General features: G+C 38.1%; 4 protein-coding genes across 11 annotated transcripts; 2 read left to right on the top strand and 2 right to left on the bottom strand.

Moving 5' to 3' along the window:
* Positions 1–504: 504 nt before the first annotated feature.
* On the bottom strand, positions 505–3,472 carry LOC121975218 (interactor of constitutive active ROPs 3-like). Of its 3 annotated transcripts, none has more exons than XM_042526739.1 (5): positions 3,355–3,463; positions 3,073–3,197; positions 2,914–2,956; positions 2,273–2,435; positions 505–2,193 (listed from the first exon to the last, which is right to left on the bottom strand). In XM_042526739.1, the coding sequence occupies exons 3-5, from the start codon at positions 2,931–2,933 to the stop codon at positions 628–630; spliced, it is 1,749 nt and encodes a 582-aa protein (XP_042382673.1). In that variant the 5' UTR covers positions 2,934–2,956; positions 3,073–3,197; positions 3,355–3,463; the 3' UTR covers positions 505–627. The 3 variants fall into 3 exon arrangements, with proteins under 3 accessions (XP_042382673.1, XP_042382681.1, XP_042382662.1); XM_042526747.1 differs by having other exon boundaries at positions 3,121–3,197; XM_042526728.1 differs by lacking the exon at positions 3,073–3,197 and having other exon boundaries at positions 3,355–3,472.
* Positions 3,473–4,148: 676 nt separating this feature from the next.
* On the top strand, positions 4,149–11,946 carry LOC121975193 (clathrin heavy chain 1-like). Of its 6 annotated transcripts, none has more exons than XM_042526680.1 (16): positions 4,380–4,643; positions 4,864–5,068; positions 6,086–6,191; positions 6,282–6,360; positions 6,471–6,598; positions 7,534–7,632; positions 7,733–7,841; positions 8,149–8,228; positions 8,317–8,532; positions 8,622–8,687; positions 9,259–9,375; positions 9,546–9,736; positions 9,880–9,996; positions 10,157–10,216; positions 10,432–10,518; positions 10,702–10,785. In XM_042526680.1, exons 6-12 carry the CDS (start codon positions 7,558–7,560, stop codon positions 9,732–9,734), a joined length of 852 nt encoding a protein of 283 aa, XP_042382614.1. In that variant the 5' UTR covers positions 4,380–4,643; positions 4,864–5,068; positions 6,086–6,191; positions 6,282–6,360; positions 6,471–6,598; positions 7,534–7,557; the 3' UTR covers positions 9,735–9,736; positions 9,880–9,996; positions 10,157–10,216; positions 10,432–10,518; positions 10,702–10,785. The 6 variants fall into 6 exon arrangements, with proteins under 6 accessions (XP_042382632.1, XP_042382614.1, XP_042382622.1 ...); XM_042526688.1 differs by having other exon boundaries at positions 9,819–9,996; XM_042526707.1 differs by lacking the exons at positions 10,432–10,518; positions 10,702–10,785 and having other exon boundaries at positions 9,884–9,996; positions 10,157–10,217.
* A 1,315-nt stretch (positions 11,947–13,261) lies between these two features.
* LOC121975187 lies at positions 13,262–18,141 on the top strand. Its single transcript, XM_042526657.1, has 4 exons — positions 13,262–13,655; positions 13,735–14,074; positions 16,539–16,666; positions 17,350–18,141. The coding sequence occupies exons 1-4, from the start codon at positions 13,560–13,562 to the stop codon at positions 17,800–17,802; spliced, it is 1,017 nt and encodes a 338-aa protein (XP_042382591.1). The 5' UTR covers positions 13,262–13,559; the 3' UTR covers positions 17,803–18,141.
* Positions 18,142–21,173: 3,032 nt separating this feature from the next.
* On the bottom strand, positions 21,174–22,683 carry LOC121991008 (protein SHORT-ROOT 2-like). The gene has a single exon (XM_042545069.1). The coding sequence runs from the start codon at positions 22,600–22,602 to the stop codon at positions 21,274–21,276; it is 1,329 nt and encodes a 442-aa protein (XP_042401003.1). The 5' UTR covers positions 22,603–22,683; the 3' UTR covers positions 21,174–21,273.
* Positions 22,684–22,774: the final 91 nt, after the last annotated feature.

The following is a 22,774-nucleotide window of genomic DNA, read 5'->3' as shown; positions in this document are numbered from 1 at the left end:
TCTTAACTTTAACCTCTACGTCAACTACTTTTCTTAATTTTGACTCATCCATAGTGAACTCTTTTACCATCGCATCAGCGAGTAAACACACCTAAAGTATGTGCCTCTTTATTCTAGGTCCTACACCATTAGATATGCCTCTTGTCATCATGTCATAATCTGAACTTGAGATGTCATACTGTCTACCAAGCAATCCAGCTAGATAGTTTGTAATACTTCATCATGTTCATAAAGGGATTTGCTTTCCAACCAAATTGAAGTCTAAGAAGATTAAACCCAAGCCAAACTTAAATATATTAAACCACATGTTATGAGGTTGATGAAAGATTAAGGGTGATCCAATTCAAATATATTAAAGATAATGGTAATCTAATTTCCACATGTTATGACTTATGAGCAGGCTGAAATCCCAAGAGAATGTTCTAAATTGGATCCAGCTGTCTGTCCCTTGGGTAGTTGGGTTATAAGGATTCATAACACTGAATGTAGATACAGAGAATGAGGTGAACAAAAAAGGATAACTATTTCCGTTATAACTCCGTAAATCACAACGCTTATTCACACATACAATCAAACTAGCATTTGTTTTTCACCTAAAAGGTCGATCGAAAGCAAAGTTAAGACAAGCTACTTCTGCTCCTTGTTCCACATCCCTTTGATTCTTCTAAGCACATAACTCTTTTTCTTCCTGTAAGATTCGTCGTCCAAGTCATCAGCTGAAGGCAAGTTCTTGAGCTTTCCGGCTCCCGGCTTGTGTTCGGAGTCTGTAAGCATCAGGATTGCAGTTTCAGCTGCTTTCTTCCACTGCTCCGCTTGCAATTTCAGCTTCCTCAATTCCATTTCCATTTCAGATTTCTCCACTTTAGTTGCCTCAAACTCGCCCGCCACCCTCGCCGCCATCTCTTTGCTCTTTTCAACTTCATGGGCTACAAATCCGAGCTCCGTCAGTGCCGCCTTCTCCGCTGTCCTCGCTGAATTCATCTCCGAAATAGCTTCTTCATAAGCTTTCTGCTTCTCCGAATCGTTCCTCCGCAGCTCAAGTTTCAGCTGCTCATTCTCCTCGCACGCTCTCCCGAGTGCTGCTTCATTATCTGCAAGTTTGATCTTTAAAACTGCAACATCAGCACTTGACTGCGTTAGTTTCATGTCTTCTCGTTCTTTCTCCACTTTTTGAAGAAATTTTTTGTTCAAATCTGAGATTTTTCGAAGCTCCGCTTCCCTGTCAAGTAGATTGGCCTTTAGCAGAGCGGACTCTAATTTTGCATCGCCTAGTTTCAATTCTAATTCTTGTTCTCTGAGTTTGGAATCAGCAAGCTCTTTCTCCATCATTTCATAAGCGCACTGGATCCTCACAGTGCTCTCAATCTGCTCTGCTTGATGCGTCACCCAATAATCTTCTAATGCTGTCATCAACTGGTTTTCTTCACAATCCGAAGAACCAAAACAGAGTGCCTTTGCATTGGCGAGATCAACGAAAGCATGGACATGAGCTGCATACTGCTCTTCCTGCAACTTCCTCACGCTCTCTTCGAGTACTCTGACTCGAAATCTGGACTCCTTGAGCTCAGTGGCGACGATACTGAAGGACTCCATGAGTTTGGATCCGTCGGTGAGGAGGGACTCGATGGTGTTCTGAGCAAGCTCCAGTTGCTTCCTCGTGTCGGTGAGCATGGACTTGGCCTCGGCCTCCGCTCTCTCGCTGCCGACGAGCCTAAGATTGAGGTTCTCGACGGCGAACGACAACTCCGCGAGGCTTTTATCCGAGGCTTGGAGCTGTAACCGATCGAGCTGAGTCTTCTCCGCCAATGCGGCCTCGGAACGGAGCACCATCTCGAGCTGCAGCTTGAGTCTGCGGATCTCGCTCGTGGCGGCGGCTAACGCAGCGTTGTCGACGCTGTGCTGGTTCTCGACGGCCTCCAGCTCGGACTGCCATGCGCGGTCGCGTTCTTGGGAGATCTTTCTGAGCTCTTGGATCCGGGCGTCCTCGGCCGCAGAGAGCTCCTCCATCTGGGCATGCGAATCATGAAGCTTCGCCGACATCGCCACGAGCTGCTTCTTAGCCTCCTCTACTTCCTGCTGAGCTCGGCGCCTGCTGGACTCGGCGGAGCTGAGTTGATCGCTCTTCTTCTTCAGCTCTTTCTGGAGCTGCGTGATTTGGCATTCCAGTTCCGTGACCTTGCTTGGCCGCCTCTTCTGCAATCACGAGAAGAGAATTTAATCCTCGATGCCCAAAAATCATTACTTTATACAAATCTCTGCATTAAAAAACTACCTCGGTGTCCATGGTTTTAGCCGACCGGCATTCAATCTTGGGACTGGTATCCATTGAAGGTTTTGAAAACGAGGTGGTTGATTCAGATACAACCAACTTGGACACCCGTTTTGATTGCAGTATCATTGTCGAAGTCTTACTTGAAATTTCTGAGGACCCATTTCTGATTAAGATTTCCAAACAAAGCACATTTGAAGGTAAAATTCATACACACACACAAAAAAAAGAAAGAAATAAAAAGGAGAAAGCAGATCTGAAGTAGGAGAAGACTGATAAGAAATAAAAAGGATAAGAAACTGCAGAGCAAATGAAGGAGATTAGGATAATCACAAACTGAGGGAGAAAATTGGACAAGCAGTCTAAATCGCCTTTGTATATAACATGTGCCATGACACTGACAGAAGAGAGTGCCGCAAGAAGAGTACAGAGAGAGATTCAAACATCACATGGTGAGGACACAAATCCGGTGTCCTTAGTGCGCCAAGATAAGGAAGAAACAAAGTGACCATTCTGTTGCATTCCAATTCAATATACTTCCCTTGGATCCCAAAAGGTAATAATTAATCAACTGGAACTGAGGCCAAGTGGTCATCACAAAGAGCAATGCGAATTGGAATGGCATACATTAATTGCACACATACCTTGTCTTGGACATCTGCATTCTGATGAGGTGAGAAGCTGACCCTGCAGGCAAAGTACACGAGACATCAGAGGGAAACAAATGGCGAATGATTCATACATCATATGAGGAACATATAGATGTTGCCAACTTGTGATTGCCTTGATATTATATCTCTCACCTCACTTTCTTGTTAAGATACAGCAACAGTGGACGTATAAAATTAAACCTGATATGTTCCTTTATCTTCACTTTAAACCTGGTCTGGTACTCACATTATCATCCCTACCGAACGGAACACTACAACTACCAAAGCAAACGTAGAAGCCGAGGAAAGAATTAATATTTTGGAACTCTTTATAATTTGCCTCAATAAATACATCTGGTCATGAAAGTGACGCAGAAGAAGAAGAAGAAGAAACTATAGCAAGGGGATGGGGAAGGGGTGGAGGAATGGACTCACCGAGAGAAGGAAAAGATGACTACTGTTTTTCTTCCTACACTGCTTCCTTCTGCTGCTGCAGGCTCCCACGGGTTGTTGTAAACTGGCGTGGCTCTGTAAATAATGAACACGGGAGGCCTAGAAGGCCTAGAATTTGTGTTTGTTAGTTCACCTCTCTTGAACTTTGAAACATAAAGTAGGCAAAAAGTTAGAGGGGGAAAAAAACGAAACATTCAGATCAATCCACATGTTACGTGTGTACATAAAATTTTTGGACTGGGGTATTCAACTTGAGGTTGGCATTGTTATATATATATATATATATATAATACTTGTTATTAGTAATTATTACGAATACAAATGAAGAGATGAACAGATTTACTATATAATTAAGCTAATCAAGTTAGGTATAGGAGTAAGCGAAATAGATTATTTATTCAAATATTAAAATAAAATAACTAAATAATTTAAGCCAAAATTTGATTTGTTGTTCTCCACAATTCTTGTCCATTAATCATAAGAATCTTTTCCTCTTCTCCCTTCATTAGTTGCTTCACGTCAAAGTTTGAATTAATTAACACAACATTTGAATCTTACTTGCATTAATTAGAATACTGATGATTTAATTAGAACTTAGAAGTACAAGACACTAGATAATAGATGATTTTATCATATTTTAAAAGGAATTTGTTAGTGTATGAAGCACAAGCTAAAAACAAGAGAGGAGAAAATGTCATTAGTTTTTATTTTTCAATTGGAAGAAATAGAAAGTAGAGGAGTTTAATTGCGATCGTTTTCACTGATGGGAATGAATTATTTATGTGAATAATGAATGTACTGTCCTCCTACATCCTCTCCGATCCAAAGAAAATGTTTGAAGGATTATTGATACGTGTTATGAAACAAATCCTCAAATAAGTAAGAAGCACAATTAAGGCCGAGGTAAACATTTTAGGGTTTAAGTAATTTTTGTCCTGCGGTAAAAAAATGTCAAATATTTCGAGTGCTCTTATGCAATTTCAAAACTTTCCAATTCAAGTCAATTCTTTATTTTTTCGCTCTCGTCTTGCGATACGATGCTTATATATATAGATAGTTGGCGATTTGATCCATCGGCTGGTCAGATCTCCACTAGTCTTCTCGTCGTTCCACTACGTGGAATCGCCGGAAGGGTTCCGCACCTTCAGATCTGAAGAGGGGCCTTCGGTTCCCTTCTCGTCTTTCTCTGACTGCAGGAGCCCTAGCAGAGGCCAGATCCAGGCCCAATGGCTGCGGCCAACGCCCCGATCGTTATGCGGGAAGCTTTGACGGTTTTCACTTGTTCTCACTTCCCTTGTATTGTGATCCAACTTGGAAGCACTGAAATTAAGGATTCTGGCTCAGTTTTAGGAACATTTCTTTGATTTGTTTCTGATCCGCTCAAGTAGTTCTTGATATATGGAAAATGACCCGGGGGGACTATTGTTATGTTCTCCAATGCGGGAAAATATCATCTAAGTGGATTCTGATGGTTCTCGATGTGATTTGCAGCTTCCGAGCATCGGGATCAATCCTCAGTTCATCACGTTTACACATGTTACTATGGAATCGGACAAGTACATATGTGTTAGGGAGACCTCTCCGCAGAACAGTGTGGTCATTGTCGACATGAATATGCCGATGCAGCCGCTGAGGAGGCCAATTACTGCAGACTCTGCTTTGATGAATCCCAACAGCAGGATTCTTGCTCTTAAAGGTCACTATATTGCTCAAAACATGGATAAGTAATCAAATTGTAATTTCCGGCTGTTATTTAATTAATTGATTAATTTTTTATTTTCAATGCAACATAGTACTTCCAACATACTTTTAAGCCAATCAAGATGATCCCTTTGCTTTCTAATGGAAGCTATATACTATCTCCCACAATTTAGCCAGGTTTTTAATTTGCCTCTTGCATTAAACAGTTTGCCTTTTTTATGTGCACCAGGTAATTAACAAATATGAACTAAAATTGCATACAACTTCTATGTACATTCTGTAAAGTTTCAATGTTGTGTAATTATATTAGATTATAGAAGTCTACCAGCTATAATTCTTTAGCTAGAACCTTGGTTAGGAAATACATCCCACTCTCTGGATGGATCAATTCTACTCCTTTGATTATTTATTGTTTGAACCTATTGTACTCTTCCTCGCACATATGTGGCCATCCAACAGTGACAAGTGGGAGTTTCCACCCACATTAAGTGTCCAGTTGCTTTGTCTAGTGGATACTTTTTTCCTGTTTATATGAATGAGATGATGCTATTTAAAGAAACGTGGTAAGTTGTACTTTGCCGACTTAAGGCCAACTTAAGACCATCTAGAAATAGGAGTTGGTTATTGATCAGGAGATGCAGCTGGAAGCTGTTGGTCTTGATGTCACTAGGATAACTTGTAGTAGTCAACTAATACAGTGCAACAAAACCTGTATGCTCTTTGCTCTTATGCCATTGAATTTTATTTTTCATGGAAGTAAACATATAAGTCATCATCAAATTCTTTTACTTTTCTACTTTGTTTTAGCATTATGATGACAATATATCTGAGTTTGCAGGGAGTAACAGAATAACAAAGCATGTTTATTAAAAAAAAGTAATGAGGAAAAGATTTGCATATATCTTCATTTTGGATTCTCCATTTCCCTGACAATTAAGATTGAATTCCTTTTCTGTACATTTAACTCCATTCTGTTTTGGTGTTGATGGAACTCGTAATCCAAATTTTGCAGCCCAAATACCAGGAACTACTCAAGATCATTTGCAGGTATTCAATATTGAAGCAAAGACTAAAATCAAATCTCATCAGATGCCTGAACAGTTAATGATGTTAATTCAGTAAGTATTAGTCTTTTCAGTGCAGCTTTTATTCAAAATATAGTCTTGTTATTTCTTCTTATTTCTTAGTTATGTTGCATGACTTGACAGGTTGTCTTTTGGAAATGGATCACCCCAAAGATATTGGGTATAGTTACACAAACTTCAGTTTATCATTGGCCAATAGAAGGTAATACATGGTTGAAGAATGACTTGTAATTGTATTTGTATCTATTGAAGAACATGCTAGTAGTGAATGTATAGTTGGAAAATGTATACTTCATCCCCATTCTAATGCAGGTGAAGCAGAGCCTATCAAGATGTTTGATTGAACTTCTAATTTGACAAATAACCAGATCATCAACTATAGATGTGACCCCTCTGAGACATGGCTTGTGCTTATTGGAATTGCACCAGGTACTCCAGAGGTAAAACCATATCTGTTATGTTGTGAATATCAAAATTTGAGGAGCTTGGTGGTAGTCAACTAGGAACATCAAGTGTATGCTTGTGTATATTTGGCTTAGAAAGTACACACAGTTGATTGGACACTCTCAAACCATTTCATATTACCAAGAAATGGCAACCAATGCTAAATATAAGCAACCTTTGTAGTTAATCATTCTTGCTTCATAGTCAAATCCTTTTGCCATCTAGACAGTGACCAGGATGGCAATTAGATAGAAATCCTATTCTAGATATACTGCCAACTATGGAAGTTTAAACTCATTCACTAGTAAAAATGGTAAGAGCCCAAACTTGGAAATTGTTGATAGTTATGTGCAATCCTGAATAGCAGAGTATCAACTAATATTAGAAGGATTGCTGTTCGATTGTAGTATAACGAAGAAACAATATATGATTGCATTTATTTTGATGTTTGTTTGCAGAAAGTATTAGAATTTTGTTATAACTCATATTCAGGCTCCTAAACCTATCTTTCAGGTTTTTCTCTCTAGAAAAAAAGACTACAGCTTGTGCAGGGTGTTTCTTTAAAAGAATGGTATATGCAAGTCTTGTGAGGTGGTCCTGGAAACTTGTGTTACTTGTTATTAGTTGTCCAGGATTTGAATAAGCAAAGTAGTTCTATGTCATTGCTGGGTTGTTGATATATATTAAAGTAAATTATGCTCTTGTGATGTGGTTATGGATAACTTTTGTTCCTTGTTATTATTTGTCCAAGATTGGAATAACCATAGTAGTTCTGTCATCTGTGTCATTGCTGGGTTGTTGATCATATATTTCTGTTCTCAATGCTATCTCTTCCATCTTCTACCTTTTTCTTTATGGGCCACAGCTTCTTGTTGAATGATGATATTCTTGATTGTCTACTGCTTGTTGTGTAACTGAATTCTCCTTGCAGAGGCCACAACTGGTCAAGGGAAATATGCAGCTCTTTTCTGTTGACCAGCAGCGGAGCCAGGCACTTGAAGCTCATGCGGCATCGTTTGCATCATTTAAGGTAAGATATTTGTGCTTTATTTCTTTATACTAAATTACTAACCCATGCAGGAGTTCCATCTTTCCCCTCCCATTATTTACTTCGACCATATATTTCACAGCTGGCTGGGAATGATAAACCTTCAATTCTTGTTTGTTTTGCATCAAAGACAGTGAATGTTGGACAGATCACTTCAAAATTGCATGTCATTGAATTAGGTGCTCAACCAGGTACTCTATTCTCTCTCTATTGGCACTATATTCACTAGAAATAGAAAAAGTTAATTCGAGAAATCTGTCTTATCTTATCATGACGTCAAGTGTGGGTACAAGAGTCCCATTTTGACAGGATCTTATATATTAAGTTCTCCAACATTTGGCAATTGGAACAATTATATTTATTGAAAATATGCATGAATAAAATTGCAAGAATAATATTTTTCTCCCTTTTTAGTGTGCATGAGAGATCATAGCATTTTGGTCAATCTCCTATTAATCTGCTTTTCTCATTCTGAAATAAAAAGATATCTTTTATCAGGAAAGCCAGGATTCACAAAGAAGCAAACAGATCTGTTCTTTCCTCCAGATTTTGCAGATGATTTTCCAGTGGCAATGCAGGTATTCAAGAAGATTTATCACTTAATATTCATAGCCATATACAAGTGCTACTTACATTCTGACCCAATTAGGTGTTTCCTTTGGGCAGATATCCCAAAAGTACAGTTTGATATATGCTATCACAAAGCTCGGCCTGCTATTTGTATACGATCTGGAAACAGCAACAGCAGTTTACAGAAATCGCATCAGTCCAGATCCTATATTCCTTGCAGCAGAGGCCTCAAATGTTGGAGGTTTTTATGCAGTAAATCGAAGGGGACAATTTCTACTGGCTACTGTCAATGAAGCAACTATTGTGCCATTTGTCAGTAACCAAGAATGCTATTGCACTGGCATTTTCTTTTTGAATATTTATGCTACCTTGGTTTCAAATTTAAAATTTCTTTTTCATAGCTAAACAATTTGGAGCTCGCTGTTAACCTTGCAAAACATGGAAACCTTCCAGGAGCAGAGAATTTGGTAAATACTTTATTTACTTCCCCTAATACCCTTTAATGTGGAGCTGTAGTGTTCATGCAGTCTCAGCTAAATGCCAATATTTTTGTTCTTCATCATCGTTCTGTTAAGGTGTATGACGATAAAATGACCGATGACAACTACCTTTGAATAGAGTGTGATACTTGCTGAACCGATTAATACTTACTTTTGGACAGGCCACCACATAAATGAACAGCAATATAACATCCTTCAAGCAGCTTCTGCTTTCAAGGATAATTTACTATACAAGTTTTGTTATATAGGAAGAACATTTCCATCCTTACTCTAGTGTCTGTCATGGATAGACACCAATAGCAAAAAAAATTTAGGTTCTTCTTCTTTGCGTATTCACTTAGTGAAATATTGTGACAAACTAATTCATCCTTTGTGTTTACAGAGTACAAGGCATGAGATTTTATGTTACTGCATCTATAATCCTACCAAATGCTCAAACCATTAACTCCTATTGCTTGCTTTAAGTCAACTGTACTGCTGGTTAACCTGAAGAAAAGTGGTTACAGTAATGTTAACAAATATTCTCTCCTGTCTTCAGGTTGTACAAAGGTTCCAAGAACTATTCTCCCAGACAAAATACAAGGAGGCTGCTGAACTTGCTGTAGAATCTCCACAAGCCCTTCTTCCGACTCCAGAGATTGTAGCAAAGTTTCAGGTAATATTTTCAATTTTTGTCCTTTTGTATAAATTTCTATTTTTTCAAAGCTTGTATTCTGTAGAAATAAGTTGGAAGTCTATTTGTTTTTATTGCAATTTACTTATTTATTATTGTTTGTAAACATTCAGCATTATTAAGTTCTGTTTGTTTCTATTTATTCTCTTTAGAGTGTTCCTGTCCAATCTGGCCAAACACCACCACTGTTGCAATACTTTGGAACACTATTAACAAGAGGGAGACTAAATGCTTTTGAGTCTTTTGAGTTATCCCGGCTTGTTGTGAACCAGAAAATTTATTGGAAAATTGGTTGGCTGAAGACAAACTTGATTGAAGTGAAGAACTTGGGGATCTTGTAAAGGTTAGTGAGCTAAAATCTCAAAGTAGCAAACACAGAGGCCTCCTAATGTTGCTGTATTTCATTATGTGCCATTGCCATGTAGAATTTACTAGTCATCACACACAAGAGATTGAGTTGACCATCTATGAGTGATATTTCTTTAGACAGTGGACAATGATCTTGCACTGAAGATCTACATTAAAGCAAGGGCGACTCCTAAAGTTGTTGCCGCTTTTGCTGAGCAGAGGGAGTTTGACAAGATACTTATTTACTCAAAGCAGGTACTTTTTTTTAGGAGTTACACGCTTGTTTGGCATGTACAAGATCCATTACTCTAGGCCATTTGTATATGCAGATTTACTTTGAAGAATGATTATATCTATAGAAAGATTTTTATCAAAAATGCTAGTCAACTAATCATTGGCCTGTTCTTGATTGCAGGTGGGCTATACACCTGATTATCTTTTCCTTCTCCAGACAATTCTAAGGACTGATCCTCAGGTATTTTTTTTTCATTATTGGGCTTATGGTGAATCTAATGTAGTATGTTATAAAAATACTTTGAATTATTCACCATGATGTGTTTTTAAGCTTCTCACTGCTTGCACTATGATTCGTTCTTTCATTGTCTTTTTGTTTTTTTTGCATTCAATTTGTTCGACAAATTTCTATTGCAAAATTTGTCCATTCAAATTCATATGCATATAAATTTGCAGGGAGCAGTCAATTTTGCTCTTATGATGTCACAAATGGAGGGAGGCTGCCCAGTCGATTATAATACAATAACTGATCTCTTTCTCCAGGTTCATATACTTCCCTGTAAGCTTAGTGTTCACCGGAGATGATGATAAATGCACAAGCTTATTATAGCAAAAGTGCACAATCTGCAATTTTATAGTTTAGCTTCCTTGATTTTTCATCTTTTTGTGAAGTTGTATTCTAATTGCTATGATCTCTATAATTTTTTTTTTTTTTTTGCTTTTCAGAGAAATTTGATTCGAGAGGCAACAGCATTCCTGCTAGATGTGTTGAAGCCAAATCTACCGGAGCATGCATTTCTTCAAACAAAGGTATGATTTATCATTTTATCCTTCTAGTATAAAGTTTGTTATCATTCTTTATCTGCTGTGATTTTCTGTCCTTCTCTGGCCTCATTGTATTCTGATGCAGGTTTTGGAGATCAATTTGGTGACATATCCAAATGTTGCAGATGCTATATTAGCCAATGGAATGTTCAACCATTATGATAGGCCTCGAATTGCTCAGCTTTGTGAACAAGCTGGCTTGTATGTGCGAGCCCTTCAGGTATAATACTCTGCCGAAGTTATTCCTATGCAATTTCTTTGCATTGCAATTATTAAACAATTAATGTTTATTCTGCAGCATTACTCAGAATTGCCTGATATAAAACGTGTTATTGTGAATACCCATGCCATTGAGCCACAGGTAAATTTGATTTCTCTGCCAACTATAGATTTTGGTAATATGTTAGATATTAATCCATAATCAAGTACTTCAATTCAGGCACTTGTTGAGTTTTTTGGTACACTCTCCAGAGAGTGGGCTCTGGAGTGCATGAAAGACCTTTTATTAGTCAATCTGAGAGGAAACCTTCAGATAATTGTGCAGGTCTTGGTTTTTCTTCTCTTATCCTAATTTTGTCAATGTTTCTTTTCTCAGTTCATAAAAGGTTGCTCTTATGCAGACTGCCAAAGAATATTCTGAGCAATTAGGTGTAGACGCCTGCATAAAACTATTTGAGGAATTTAAATCTTATGAAGGTCTTTACTTCTTCTTGGGATCTTACTTGAGCTCCAGGTGCATGTTCAAACTAATTTTAGCGTGTGTGTTCTTTGCTAACATTAGAAGGTGCTCATCTTATTATTTTTATACTGGAATAAAACAGTGAAGATCCTGATATACACTTCAAGTATATTAAGGCTGCAGCAAAGACTGGACAGTTGAAGGAAGTCGAACGAGTAACAAGGGAATCCAACTTTTATGATCCTGAGAAAACAAAAAATTTCCTGATGGAAGTTAAACTTCCAGATGCAAGACCCTTGATTAATGTCTGTGACCGTTTTGGCTTTGTTCCTGATTTGACTCACTATCTATACACCAACAATATGCTTCGATATATAGAAGGCTATGTCCAAAAAGTGAGTAGTGTTTGGTTATGTATGTGGTTCTGCCGTTATATCCTGGTAAATAGATGATTCAAGAGAACCATCGAAACATAGACGAAGGTAGGACAAACCTGTTTCAAGAAAATTACATTGAATACAGACCTCAACATTTCTCTCGGCAAATTCTTTTCTCGACTCGATGACTCAGGCTCCCAACTCCTGACTCCCAACTTAGCGACTCTGTTTTCGGACTCAGTGATATGAAACGGTAATCTTCCGGATAATCTAACAACTAGGCCTAATTTTCAAAATTAATAATCTAAGATTGTCGGTTTAAATTATCTTATCGCCTTAATTTAATTTATAAATTTAATATTTTTTCAAAATATCCAGTAACAAATTACCCAACATAATCTAAAGTTTACGGGATACCAGTTATATTTTACGCATCAATTTGCACTCTGTAGATAATGTGCATGTTAGAATTACTGGTATTCTAAAAATAAATCAAAATTAAGAGGGTAAAATGATGAGGCAGAAACTCTGGAGCATTTTTTATACCGAGAGAAAATTATAGGGGCAAATTGAAATATTCCTCTATTATAAGTCAACATTTCAGTTTTGCTATATTGGGAAGCGAACAATTCACAAGGACGTATGTTCTAAAAACAATTCTTTCTATCTTCTCATAGACTATAAATTAATTTTATAATTTACCTCTATAATTAGAGGATAGATTTAAAATATTTATACTAATTTTTTTATTTAAAATATATAATTTAAAATAAAAAAATTATTTTATTAAATTTAAATATTCACTTTATAATACAATTGATCTATTTCTTCTCATTCCTTTATAATATTTAGGGAATGATTCATTTTTCTAAATTTAAAAAAAATACTATTCATAAATAAATAATTTAGAAAATGAATAGAATAGTTGATGTAAAAAATTTTAAATAGAATATCTGATATAAATACTATGAGATATCAGTGGTGGATCTAGGGAGAACAGAGGTGTGCTTGAGCACCCAAGCACCCCCTTGCTCCTAAAAAATTTCATCATTATGTTATAGTCTGAGGGAAAAAAGAAGGAAGATAAATTCCAGCTCTCTTTTTTTAACATCATCTTTTTTTTATCTGGATTCGCCATTAAAAAATACATATGTAAGCATAATCAATTTTAATCATAGGAGACATATTTAAGAATTGAATTTTAATTTTGATGAATTAATAAATAATTTTTTTTATTAATTTATAATTGATCTAAAAATACTAGACTAATGAATTATTTGTCACTAGCGTTTTCGAAATTATAGGATCGTCGATAGAAATTTCTGTAAACTGAATATATAATAACTAAAAATAATAATAATAATAATCATAAAACAAGGAGAGTGCTATTATTGTTCATAAGCTTGATCAACCAAAACTTGGATCAGAAGCTTCAGTACAAGTCTCCCTTGTGCCAGAGCATTTCAGCAGTCGGCTCCAACTCGTCGTCTTCATCCCCCGTTCTAAGCATTCCAATACATTTCTTCTTCGATCCATCTTCGACCATTAGAGATCATTTTTATCTGTATTCTTCTGATTCTTCGTTTGGATACTGAATCTTTTAGTTTCGATGTGCGAGATTCCAACGCATGTTAAACAGTGAGTTGCTTCTCATCCTCAAGATTGCATCTTTCCGCTCCTTTAAGATTTTTTGATAGGAAGCCATGGAGAATTTTCTATCTTTGGCATCGATTCTTTCACTTTCCTTTCTGTTGTTGTCATTCGGGGCTTCATCTCCTGTTCTAAGAAACGATTCGAAGGTAAAAACTATTTTCCCTTTTCTCTATTCCTGTCCTTTGTTCTTAAATTTTACGACATGTCTGATGAGTTCCTGATCAGGTTTCACCACCTCCGGTTCCTTCTCGATCGCGCGGCATACCTCCTCCAAACCCTAACAGTTCGACGCGTCCAGCTGCTTCTAGCTCTGCGTCTTTGTCCAGCCACCTCAGCCATAATGCTAATAGAAATTCCACTTCCGGAGAGAAAGAAAAGAAAGGTGATGGTTCAACAGGGAATCCAACTGACGCCCAAAGCAAAGGAGGCGATAAAGATAGGAGTACCAGGCCTTCGAAGCCCATAAATGATAATGTTGTCAAGGAAGTGAACGAGACTTGTAATTCTTCGTATGTTAACTGTCACTGTGGAAATTTAATTGCTTGTCTTCTCCATTCTGAAAAAGGTAACATCGTTTTGTCATTTTTTTAGTTCTGCGTCCCATTTTATTCATTGTCAATTTATGTTAGAATGTTCATTGATGCTCTTAACTCGGAATTCATACCTCTAATAACAGTTATCAATTATCATCCATAATTCCTTCAACGATCATTGCTTCCAATATATGCACTTGATACACGATTGTGTCCTAGCTCCCATGTGTATTATTCTGCAGGAGGAAAAAAAGGTTTCTCCATGTCTCTCATTTTGCCTTTTCCAGAGTTAACTACTTGAATCAATAGTGAATTCCCTACAAAATGTTAGTTCTAAATGTTCCAGTAATTCGTATGAAAATACATACAAAATTCCCAAAGCACACACATTTTGATATATCAAAACCATTCCCCAAAGGTTCGAACATGGTTCAAATCTTGAGCTGTTCCGGTTGGCACCGGTGAAAGTTTTCATTCTGCCCAGCATGCTGGAAGCTCTAACACCTGGATACATGTGGGGGCACGTCCTTTTCCACTTCTTTCTTTGTCACCAACTCCTCATAAGCATTCTGCCTTTGTCACGAGTCTTCTTTAAGGACTCTGCTTTATCGTGAGTGTCTTTCGCTGTCATCATGGGCTCTGCCTAAGTGACTCCCTCTGCAGCCTTCAACCTGAGCTTGAGTGTCTTCGCTACTTGCTTTCAAGTCACCACCTTCATCGCGAGCTCTTCTTGAGCCACAAGTTTCTTTCATGATTTGAAACCTTTGAGAGAACTTCCTCTTACTCCTATTCTTCTTATTCCCCTACTCCTCTACTTTATCCTGCTTCTCCTCCTTGGGGCAAACAACACCAGCAAAATGGAAGAGAAGTTAAACCTTGGTTGGAAACACTAAATTTCAGCTCATCCTGCACGTCCACTGTCTTATCATTCTATCACTACTTGTGCTCTTATGTGTCTATTAAAATTGGTCAAACCATCTGCATTCTCATCATGAACTGTGGTGTGAGGGGGATCATTTCTCCTTTGATTTTTTTTTTATTAGATGCAAAAGGTAAACTAGAGCTTTACCCATTTTATTCTCCTGATATTGAGGCTGCTAATACTTGGACAAATCTGATAATATCTAAGCTAGGTCTGGGACATGGACACTGCTATTAGTTGTACGAACATGTAGATCATGTTATTTTTCCTATGTTACTCCATCTTCCTAAGTTACTGTAATTTCATGATCTATTGAGATACAACAAAAAAGGTACTTGAGGATCTCATTGTCAATCAGTTTGATCATCTCGTTTGATTGTCCTACCATTCTATCATTCACGTTCAATGTAAGGGCATTGATCAACTTCTGCTTCCTTGATGGTTGGTGTTTCTTTTTGTGGTGTCATTCTCAGTGTGTGAGAGTTATGAACATTGTTGTGCACAGTTATGCACAACGCAAATCTATCAGATATTGAAAGAATTTTAAACAGAGGAGTAGCAGCAAGAGAATTGCAGCAATCAGATCTTCATTGTCCATCAATCAAATAATTGATAGAGGAAGGAGCACAGGAATGGCAGTTGTATATATGTTCAGAATTTGTATAGTGCATGATCGGAAGTCATACAGAAGTTGAAAAGATCAGCAGTAGCACTCAGAAAACAAACACGTTCAAAAGTTGGCAGTTGAAACAGGTGTCAATTTGTCATATCTGCTTCAATTTAAAACCCAGAAGGCCAGAATACCAAGTTTTATAAGCTAGACTGAAACATGTAAAGAAAAAAAAAACGCAAAAGAGACAAATCATGGCTGATACATGTTCAGAATGTTGCTGAATAACTTATATATACATCTTCTAGGTACCAAACTTTAGTTTCAGTAGCTGAACTTTCTGATGGCATATGCACTAGCAAGTTATAATTACCAGGCAGTAAAGTTCAGAATGACCAATCTCAGACTTTCCTAGCTTCTGAACATATGGAAGTCATTTTGAAATTTGAATCAGACAAAATTTGTATCAGTCTCTTTGTTCCGAATATAAAAGAGAGAATTCTTTCTTCTCTCAGTACACGTGAGAAAAATATTCAGAACTGCAATCTCCTTGAGGAATGCTTTGCTCCTTCCTCCAAAAGTCTAATAATTGTACAAGGTAATTGAGCTTCTGGTTGGTGCAATTTTTGATGGAGTATCAAATCGACTAGCCTGCTAAACTTATAATTGCAGCATTAATGGATGACATCAATTTGACATTCTCCTTTTTAGCTTAAGAGACCAGCCTTGTAGGGCAACCTTCAAAATTTTTGGCTTCTGCACAAGGACAAAAATAGGAGTCAAGCTAAGCCTTTTGAGAACATAACTGTCTATCTGATGGAGTACTTTCCACATAACACTAAATTTTCTTTGCATTTACTAGCAATTAATGTTAAAATTTGAGGAAGCTGTGAAATTTTAATAGGTTAAATTATTTTTTCTCCAATTTTTTGATACTTAATTGATATCTGGTTCCTCATTGCAGATTCAAAAAAATTATCCCTTGTGATTCAGAATATTGGAGATGACACTTCTAATGTGAATATTACAGGAAGATCTGATTTTCCTATTTCTGTTATACACATAGCTATATCGAAACATATTTCCAAAAAGGTTCATTCTCTTTATCACTATCATTTAGCTTGCAGCAAGTGGATTGTCCTATTTGGTTTGATGAAAGATGTCCTTCATTAGCATTATAAGATGGTAAAATGTTTTCTATTGCTAGATTATTTTACAAATTGCTTGTATGAAGTGAAGATGTTAGTTTTCTCCATAAAGCATTTATTTATAAGTAACTAACAAATAAAGGCTATTAGCAGCTTGAATAATTTGAATGCATACTGGTATGGTCTTTAAATGTTGATAAATAATGATTGTTTCAGCCAAAATGAGTTGCAGAAGAAAATAAAATCAAAATAATGTTTGTACTAGCTAGAGCTACACTACTTGTGAACCAAAGTGTTAGCCAAATTTACAAAAAGTTGTATAGTTTAAAATCATTTATGGTGCCAGAAATAACGAGAACAAGCTTGTGTCAAATAAAATTTATGGTGTCCGAAGATCAATTTTATAGTTTGATGGTTTTTGGGATATTGATGTCAATTATAATCTAAAGCTCATGTAGTAAATTAAGAACTTTCCAAAATTTTAAGCAACCATCTGTTAATGTGATGATGACCCAGTTAATGCATCAATGGAGCCGTGCTCTTATTTCTATAAATTTTCTTTCCTTTGGTCATCACAATTTGATTGTGGGAAAGCTACAGGCTCTTATCTGCTACTTATTCATGCAGATAGATCTTCCAAGTGATTGGAATGTTACAGAAATTTTAGTAGATTCAGGAAGCAATAAGTGTAGTATTCAAATTGAAGCTCCTGTTTCTGACCGGAATTTCTTGCAACTCACAACTTCTGAGATACTCCTGTCTCCAATCTATGGTGTTTATCTTTTGGGTTTCACTGTGGTTCTTTTGGGAGCCATATGGGCCTGTTGCCAATTTAGGAAGAGATGGGATGTTGATGGTTCTGGAATCCCATATCAGCAGATTGAGCTGAGTGATCAGCCCCAATCGAGTGTCACAATTATCTCTAATGCTGTCGATGGCTGGGATGAGTGGGACGACGATTGGGATGATGAAGCAGTCACAAAGTCTGCAGAGAAACACCCAACTACGAGTGTTTTGTCAAATGATCTCACTTCAAGGACCCCGAAGAAAGACGGATGGGATTCTGCTTGGGAGGACTGACTTCCAGAAAGTTAAAATGAAGAAGGAAAAAATCAATCTTGATAAAGGTAAAGTTTTGCCTTTCAATTTTCAAAGAACAGCGATATCACACGTGAAATTTGCTTGAGCGTTTGTGCTAAAGCTTCTGTTATAGTTGAGGTAATTTTACCCTTCACAAAGAAGATGAAATTGACTCTTGGTATATTTTTGTTTACTCGATTCAGTTTGCATTTCATATATTCATTCCTTTATTTTGGTCTTTGATTGAGTTCAGTGCATCAATTAACATAACTTGCTGCGTCTGTGCCAATTTAGGCTGTTAAACACAAATGTAAAGTTTTCTAAAGCTGTCTTTTTCAAGTTGTCATTTGTTTTACAAGAACATTTTCACTGCATTTTGGACCAAATATTACATGTCTTTATGGAATGAGGAATCAGTAGTTTGTGACGATTGATAATCTGTTGTGCATTCTACAAGAACATATCTGAGCATTACGCCTTCTCTTCGAGCTCACACTCCGTGGTACGCCCATCAGATTGCCCTACCAACATGATGTGTGTCTTCTAGATACCAACACCATTCTTTCAAGAGCAATTGTAACCCACATTATACCTAATTGCATCCCCCTTAGTGCAACTAATTGCAACCCTTTAATGGTTTTGTGGTAACTTGCTAATTAATAGATCCTCATTGCCTTACTGAATCAACCTGCAGGTTGTCTATATCTGATCAGCCAATGGCTCATTACACTGTGGTGCAGTTACTATGTTTAGCCGCCTATCCATCTATGAGACTGACAAATCACCAAACACATGGCCAAGACAACTAATTGATCAACCATAAAGCCAGTAATATCTCAACTAGAACTAATTCAACAGAATCAAACACAATGCAAAAAGAAGAAACATAAAAAACCTTCTCGAGCATGTTAATGTTAATAAGATCATGCCATGTCTCGTAAAGTTTTAGCCACAAGTGTTTGCCTACATGTGAGTCCTATCTAGACAAATAACAATGAAACAATGTTGGGGACAGATCGGTATCAGTGTCTCCCATAAATGAGAAGGTAAGCCTCAAAGTCCATGCACATAGTGTCTTTTACCTTTTGGATTGAAGCTGATTTTTCTGGATGATCCTGACCTTTACGCCACTTCAATTTCTTTCAGCTATTATCTTGATCCTGTTTATCATCGAACCTCTTGTGCATGGATTTTCTTATTATCAATCTATATCATCGTGATAAATAATAGTACACTCCAAATAATGTAACTAGTTGTGATATATTCAAAGTATCAATATATTACAGTTGTGAATATTTATATTAGGAGTGTTTATAATTGATATATTTCAAGATGAAAAGAACCTCCCAGTCGCTGTCTATTCTTGTAGCCATATATATATGTATGCCATTGTAGGTGGGGCGCATGCAAAAGGTAGAGCTCCATATATTCATGAAACTAGTGTCTCTCGTCAGCTCCAATAGGCAGAGGCAATACCTAGCTGATACATTGGAAATCTTCTTCCACGAAAGTGATACGCATGCAAGGAAGGAGAGCAAAGACAAGAGAGAGGCTTGGCAGTTTGATGCAGTCACAGTTGTATTAAGTCAACTCGGTGACCAGATCATCATCTTTAATTTTGCTAGATTCCACCGCCACTGCTTGTCCTAAGATTCTTTCCTTCCACTACACCGCCATGAGCTCACAAGATAGCGACCTCTCTGGTCACTTCCTGCATATTTCAATGGGTATGTTATTCATCTTTCTGTACTCTGATAGAGTCTCGTTACCTAATGATCTCTTTGCCATCCACCATATGCTTTTTTTTTTTTTTAATATTGTTGTTTTCATGAATTATTGGGATAGATGCAAGCCACTCACAACCTTCAACATGATTAAGTTAGCTTCCTTTCTTATTGTAATATTTGCCCCAGGTGTGCAAGGCTTAAGTCTTCTAATAGATAATTAAGGGATTATTTTTTTCATTATTGAAAAATGGATCTCAAAATATTATAAGTGCTTTCTGATTTATCCTAATAATCAATAGAAACATGGATAAGACTGATCATTCTAAAATTAGTAAGTTCAAAGTGTTAAATACCTAGGGCTAAATAATAATAATAATAATAATAATAATAATAATAATAATAATAAGAGTAAAGTAGAGAAAAATCTCCAATCACAATTTGAATTTTACATGTAATCCCCACTCATAAAAAACTTTATTTCCACTCCCTGCATGCAAAGTTTTATTTGCTTCAACTCCCTCATGCAAATATTGTGACCTAATTACCCCTCAGATTTTTTAAGTACAAAAGGTCTAAAAATGAGTATAATTTAAAGAAAATTTAGTATATTTTTTATCCAATTGAGTATCATTTAAAGAAAACCTAGTATATTCGAGTATATTTTTAATTAAAATTGTCCTTCATATATTTTAGGGATAAATAATCTAAAAATGAGTATAATTCCTATTAAATTCAGCATTTTAAACTAGAATCGAGTATATTTTCTATTAAATTGAGTACGATTTTTTTCCTATTTAATATAATTCCTCCTAAATTCAGTACCATTTGAAAAAAAATCTAGTATATTTTTCATCCAATTGAGTATCATTTAAAGAAAATCTAGTATATTTTACATCTAATTGAGAATCATTTAAAGAAAATCTAGTATATTTTCCATCCAATTGAGGTGGAAAAAGAATCGTACTCAATTTGATAGAAAACATACTAGATTCTAGTTTAATATACTGAATTTAAGAGGATTTATACTCATTTTTATATTTTTATACTTAAAATATCAGGGGCAATTAGATAAATATATTAGACTAAGGAGTGAAAAGAAAGATTTTTTCCATTGGGGTATGCATGTAAAGTTGTGTTTGCCAATGAAGACTACATCCAAATTTTCCCTAATAATAATAATAAGTTACCTTGCTTTCCAAATATTAATGCTTCTTTTATGAATAAAAATTATATGGTTTGTAATTCACATTTCACATTACACTGAAGTTTTAAATATCTTTATTCCACCTACTGACCTTGCGAGTCTTTGCAATATATATACGCATACATGATTGATTTTGTAATTGATATATATGTATAATTAAGAACAAAAACGGGAAGCATAAAAAAGTGAAGAGAACAGGAGAGCTAGGAATAGAAACGGAAGCATCAAAAAGTGACGAGAACAGTTGAGCTAGGAATAAAAACATAAAGGGGACAGAATTAATATAGCTCCAAAACTACGTTTGTACTTGGTCCTCCTATCTAGCTCTTTCTCCCAGTACTCTCTTGTTCTCTTCTTGCAATCCAACTCCTTTGTCTCCATCTAGCTCCTTTTCTCTCTACACTAATACTACAATCCCCACGGAATTATATGTTTAATTGTTTAAGATTCAGAGAAATATTAAGAGTAATAGATCGACATTGTTAATTTATTTTTTGCAAACTCACTGATCGATGGATCGGCAAAACATGAGTTTTCACGTCAGTTTCTCATGGCCGGTTTCCACGCGCTCGCCCACACCGACGGCTTGTCCCTCCAGGCCAGAAATGTCCCGGCGGCACCGCCGACGACGCCACCTGCTCGCATCGACCATCCCTCTCCGTACCTCCTTAAAAGCGCCCTCAGGTCGTCGGTCGTGTCGTCGCAGTATTCTACCGGCTCGAATCCCGCCGTCCGCATCCTCCTCGACCACCTTGCCCCCGTGTCCCGCCGCTCAGCTGATTCCGCCTCCGGACACGCCACCAGGTCCATCACCGCCCGTCCCGCCTCGCGTTCCAGCGCCAGCCGCTCCTCGCTCGCCCGCGGGAAGCTCTCCTCCAGCGATTCCAAGTAGGTCGAGAAGAACTCCAAACTCTCGCGGAAGACCTTCAAGAATGTGTCCCCCTCCTTCTCCTCCTCCCCTTTTGGTGTTGATAGCTCTGCTTCCTCCTCCACCACCGTCACGATCAGCGGATTGAGCCGGCGGAAGGCCGCGAGAAGCGCGTCGCGATGGCTTCCGACGGCCGGCACCCCGCGGAGCGAATTGACACAGTTGACTGCGAGCGCGGCACTGCCACCGCCCTCACTGACGAGCCGGTCGAGGTCGAGGTCGGAGAGGTCTCGGCCGGCCGGGCGATGAACAGCTTCGAACCGGAATGGCACGCCCATCAATCTGGCGAAACGTTCCATCCGCCGCCCGATCTCCCCCATCACCTCTTCTTGCACGGAGGAAGCAGAGACGACGACGGTGGTGATGGAGACGCGGGGTGTGTCGGCGTCGGAAGCCCGCATGGCGAGTGCCTCGAGCAGAGTCGGCCACTGCGTGCAGAAGGTGTTGCTGAGGTCGAGAATATGGAGGCTCGACGTCGACGAAGAGGAGGAAGAGAAGAAAGCGTCGAGGATGGCTGCGTTGGCGGCGACGTGGCCGAAGGAGGACCAGGGGCTGAGCTCCTGAAAGCGTAGAGCTGTGCGGCGGGTGGCATCGAAGGAGCGGTTGCGGCGGGCGGCGTCGGCGAGGGCGCGGAGGGTGAGGGGGCCGGAGGAGCTGGCGCGCGCCAACAGGGCCTGGAGGAAGAAGGCGGCAAGCTTCTGGTCGACGTCGCCGTAAGGCGAGGCGAGCTCGTTGAGAGTCCACATGAGTCGGCGGGCGCGGCGAGCGTGGCAGGAGGTCATGGCGCGGGCGCACTGGAGCAGAAGCGGCGGCGCCCACGAGGAGGATGAGAGATCGACGTCTACGTCGAGGTGGCGATTGGAGGAGGAAGCAGGGAGGTGGGATGAGGTCGAGCAGTGGAAGTCGTCTTCTTCTTCTTCTTCCTCTGCTGATCCATCCATGTTATAAAAATGGCATCGATATCGGTCGTCGTCCAGGCTGACGCATTTCTTCAGGCTAACCAATTAATCTTGTCTTTTGCCCTAGTCCATATTCTAATACTACACAGCAAATTATATTGGACGTTATATATAACATTGCGTTCCGTGTAATTCCAGGACGATCCTTAATACC

This window comes from Zingiber officinale, chromosome 1B (genome assembly GCF_018446385.1).
Source record: "Zingiber officinale cultivar Zhangliang chromosome 1B, Zo_v1.1, whole genome shotgun sequence".
Lineage (NCBI taxonomy): Eukaryota > Viridiplantae > Streptophyta > Magnoliopsida > Zingiberales > Zingiberaceae > Zingiber > Zingiber officinale.
This window is presented reverse-complemented; position numbering and strand designations above follow the sequence as displayed.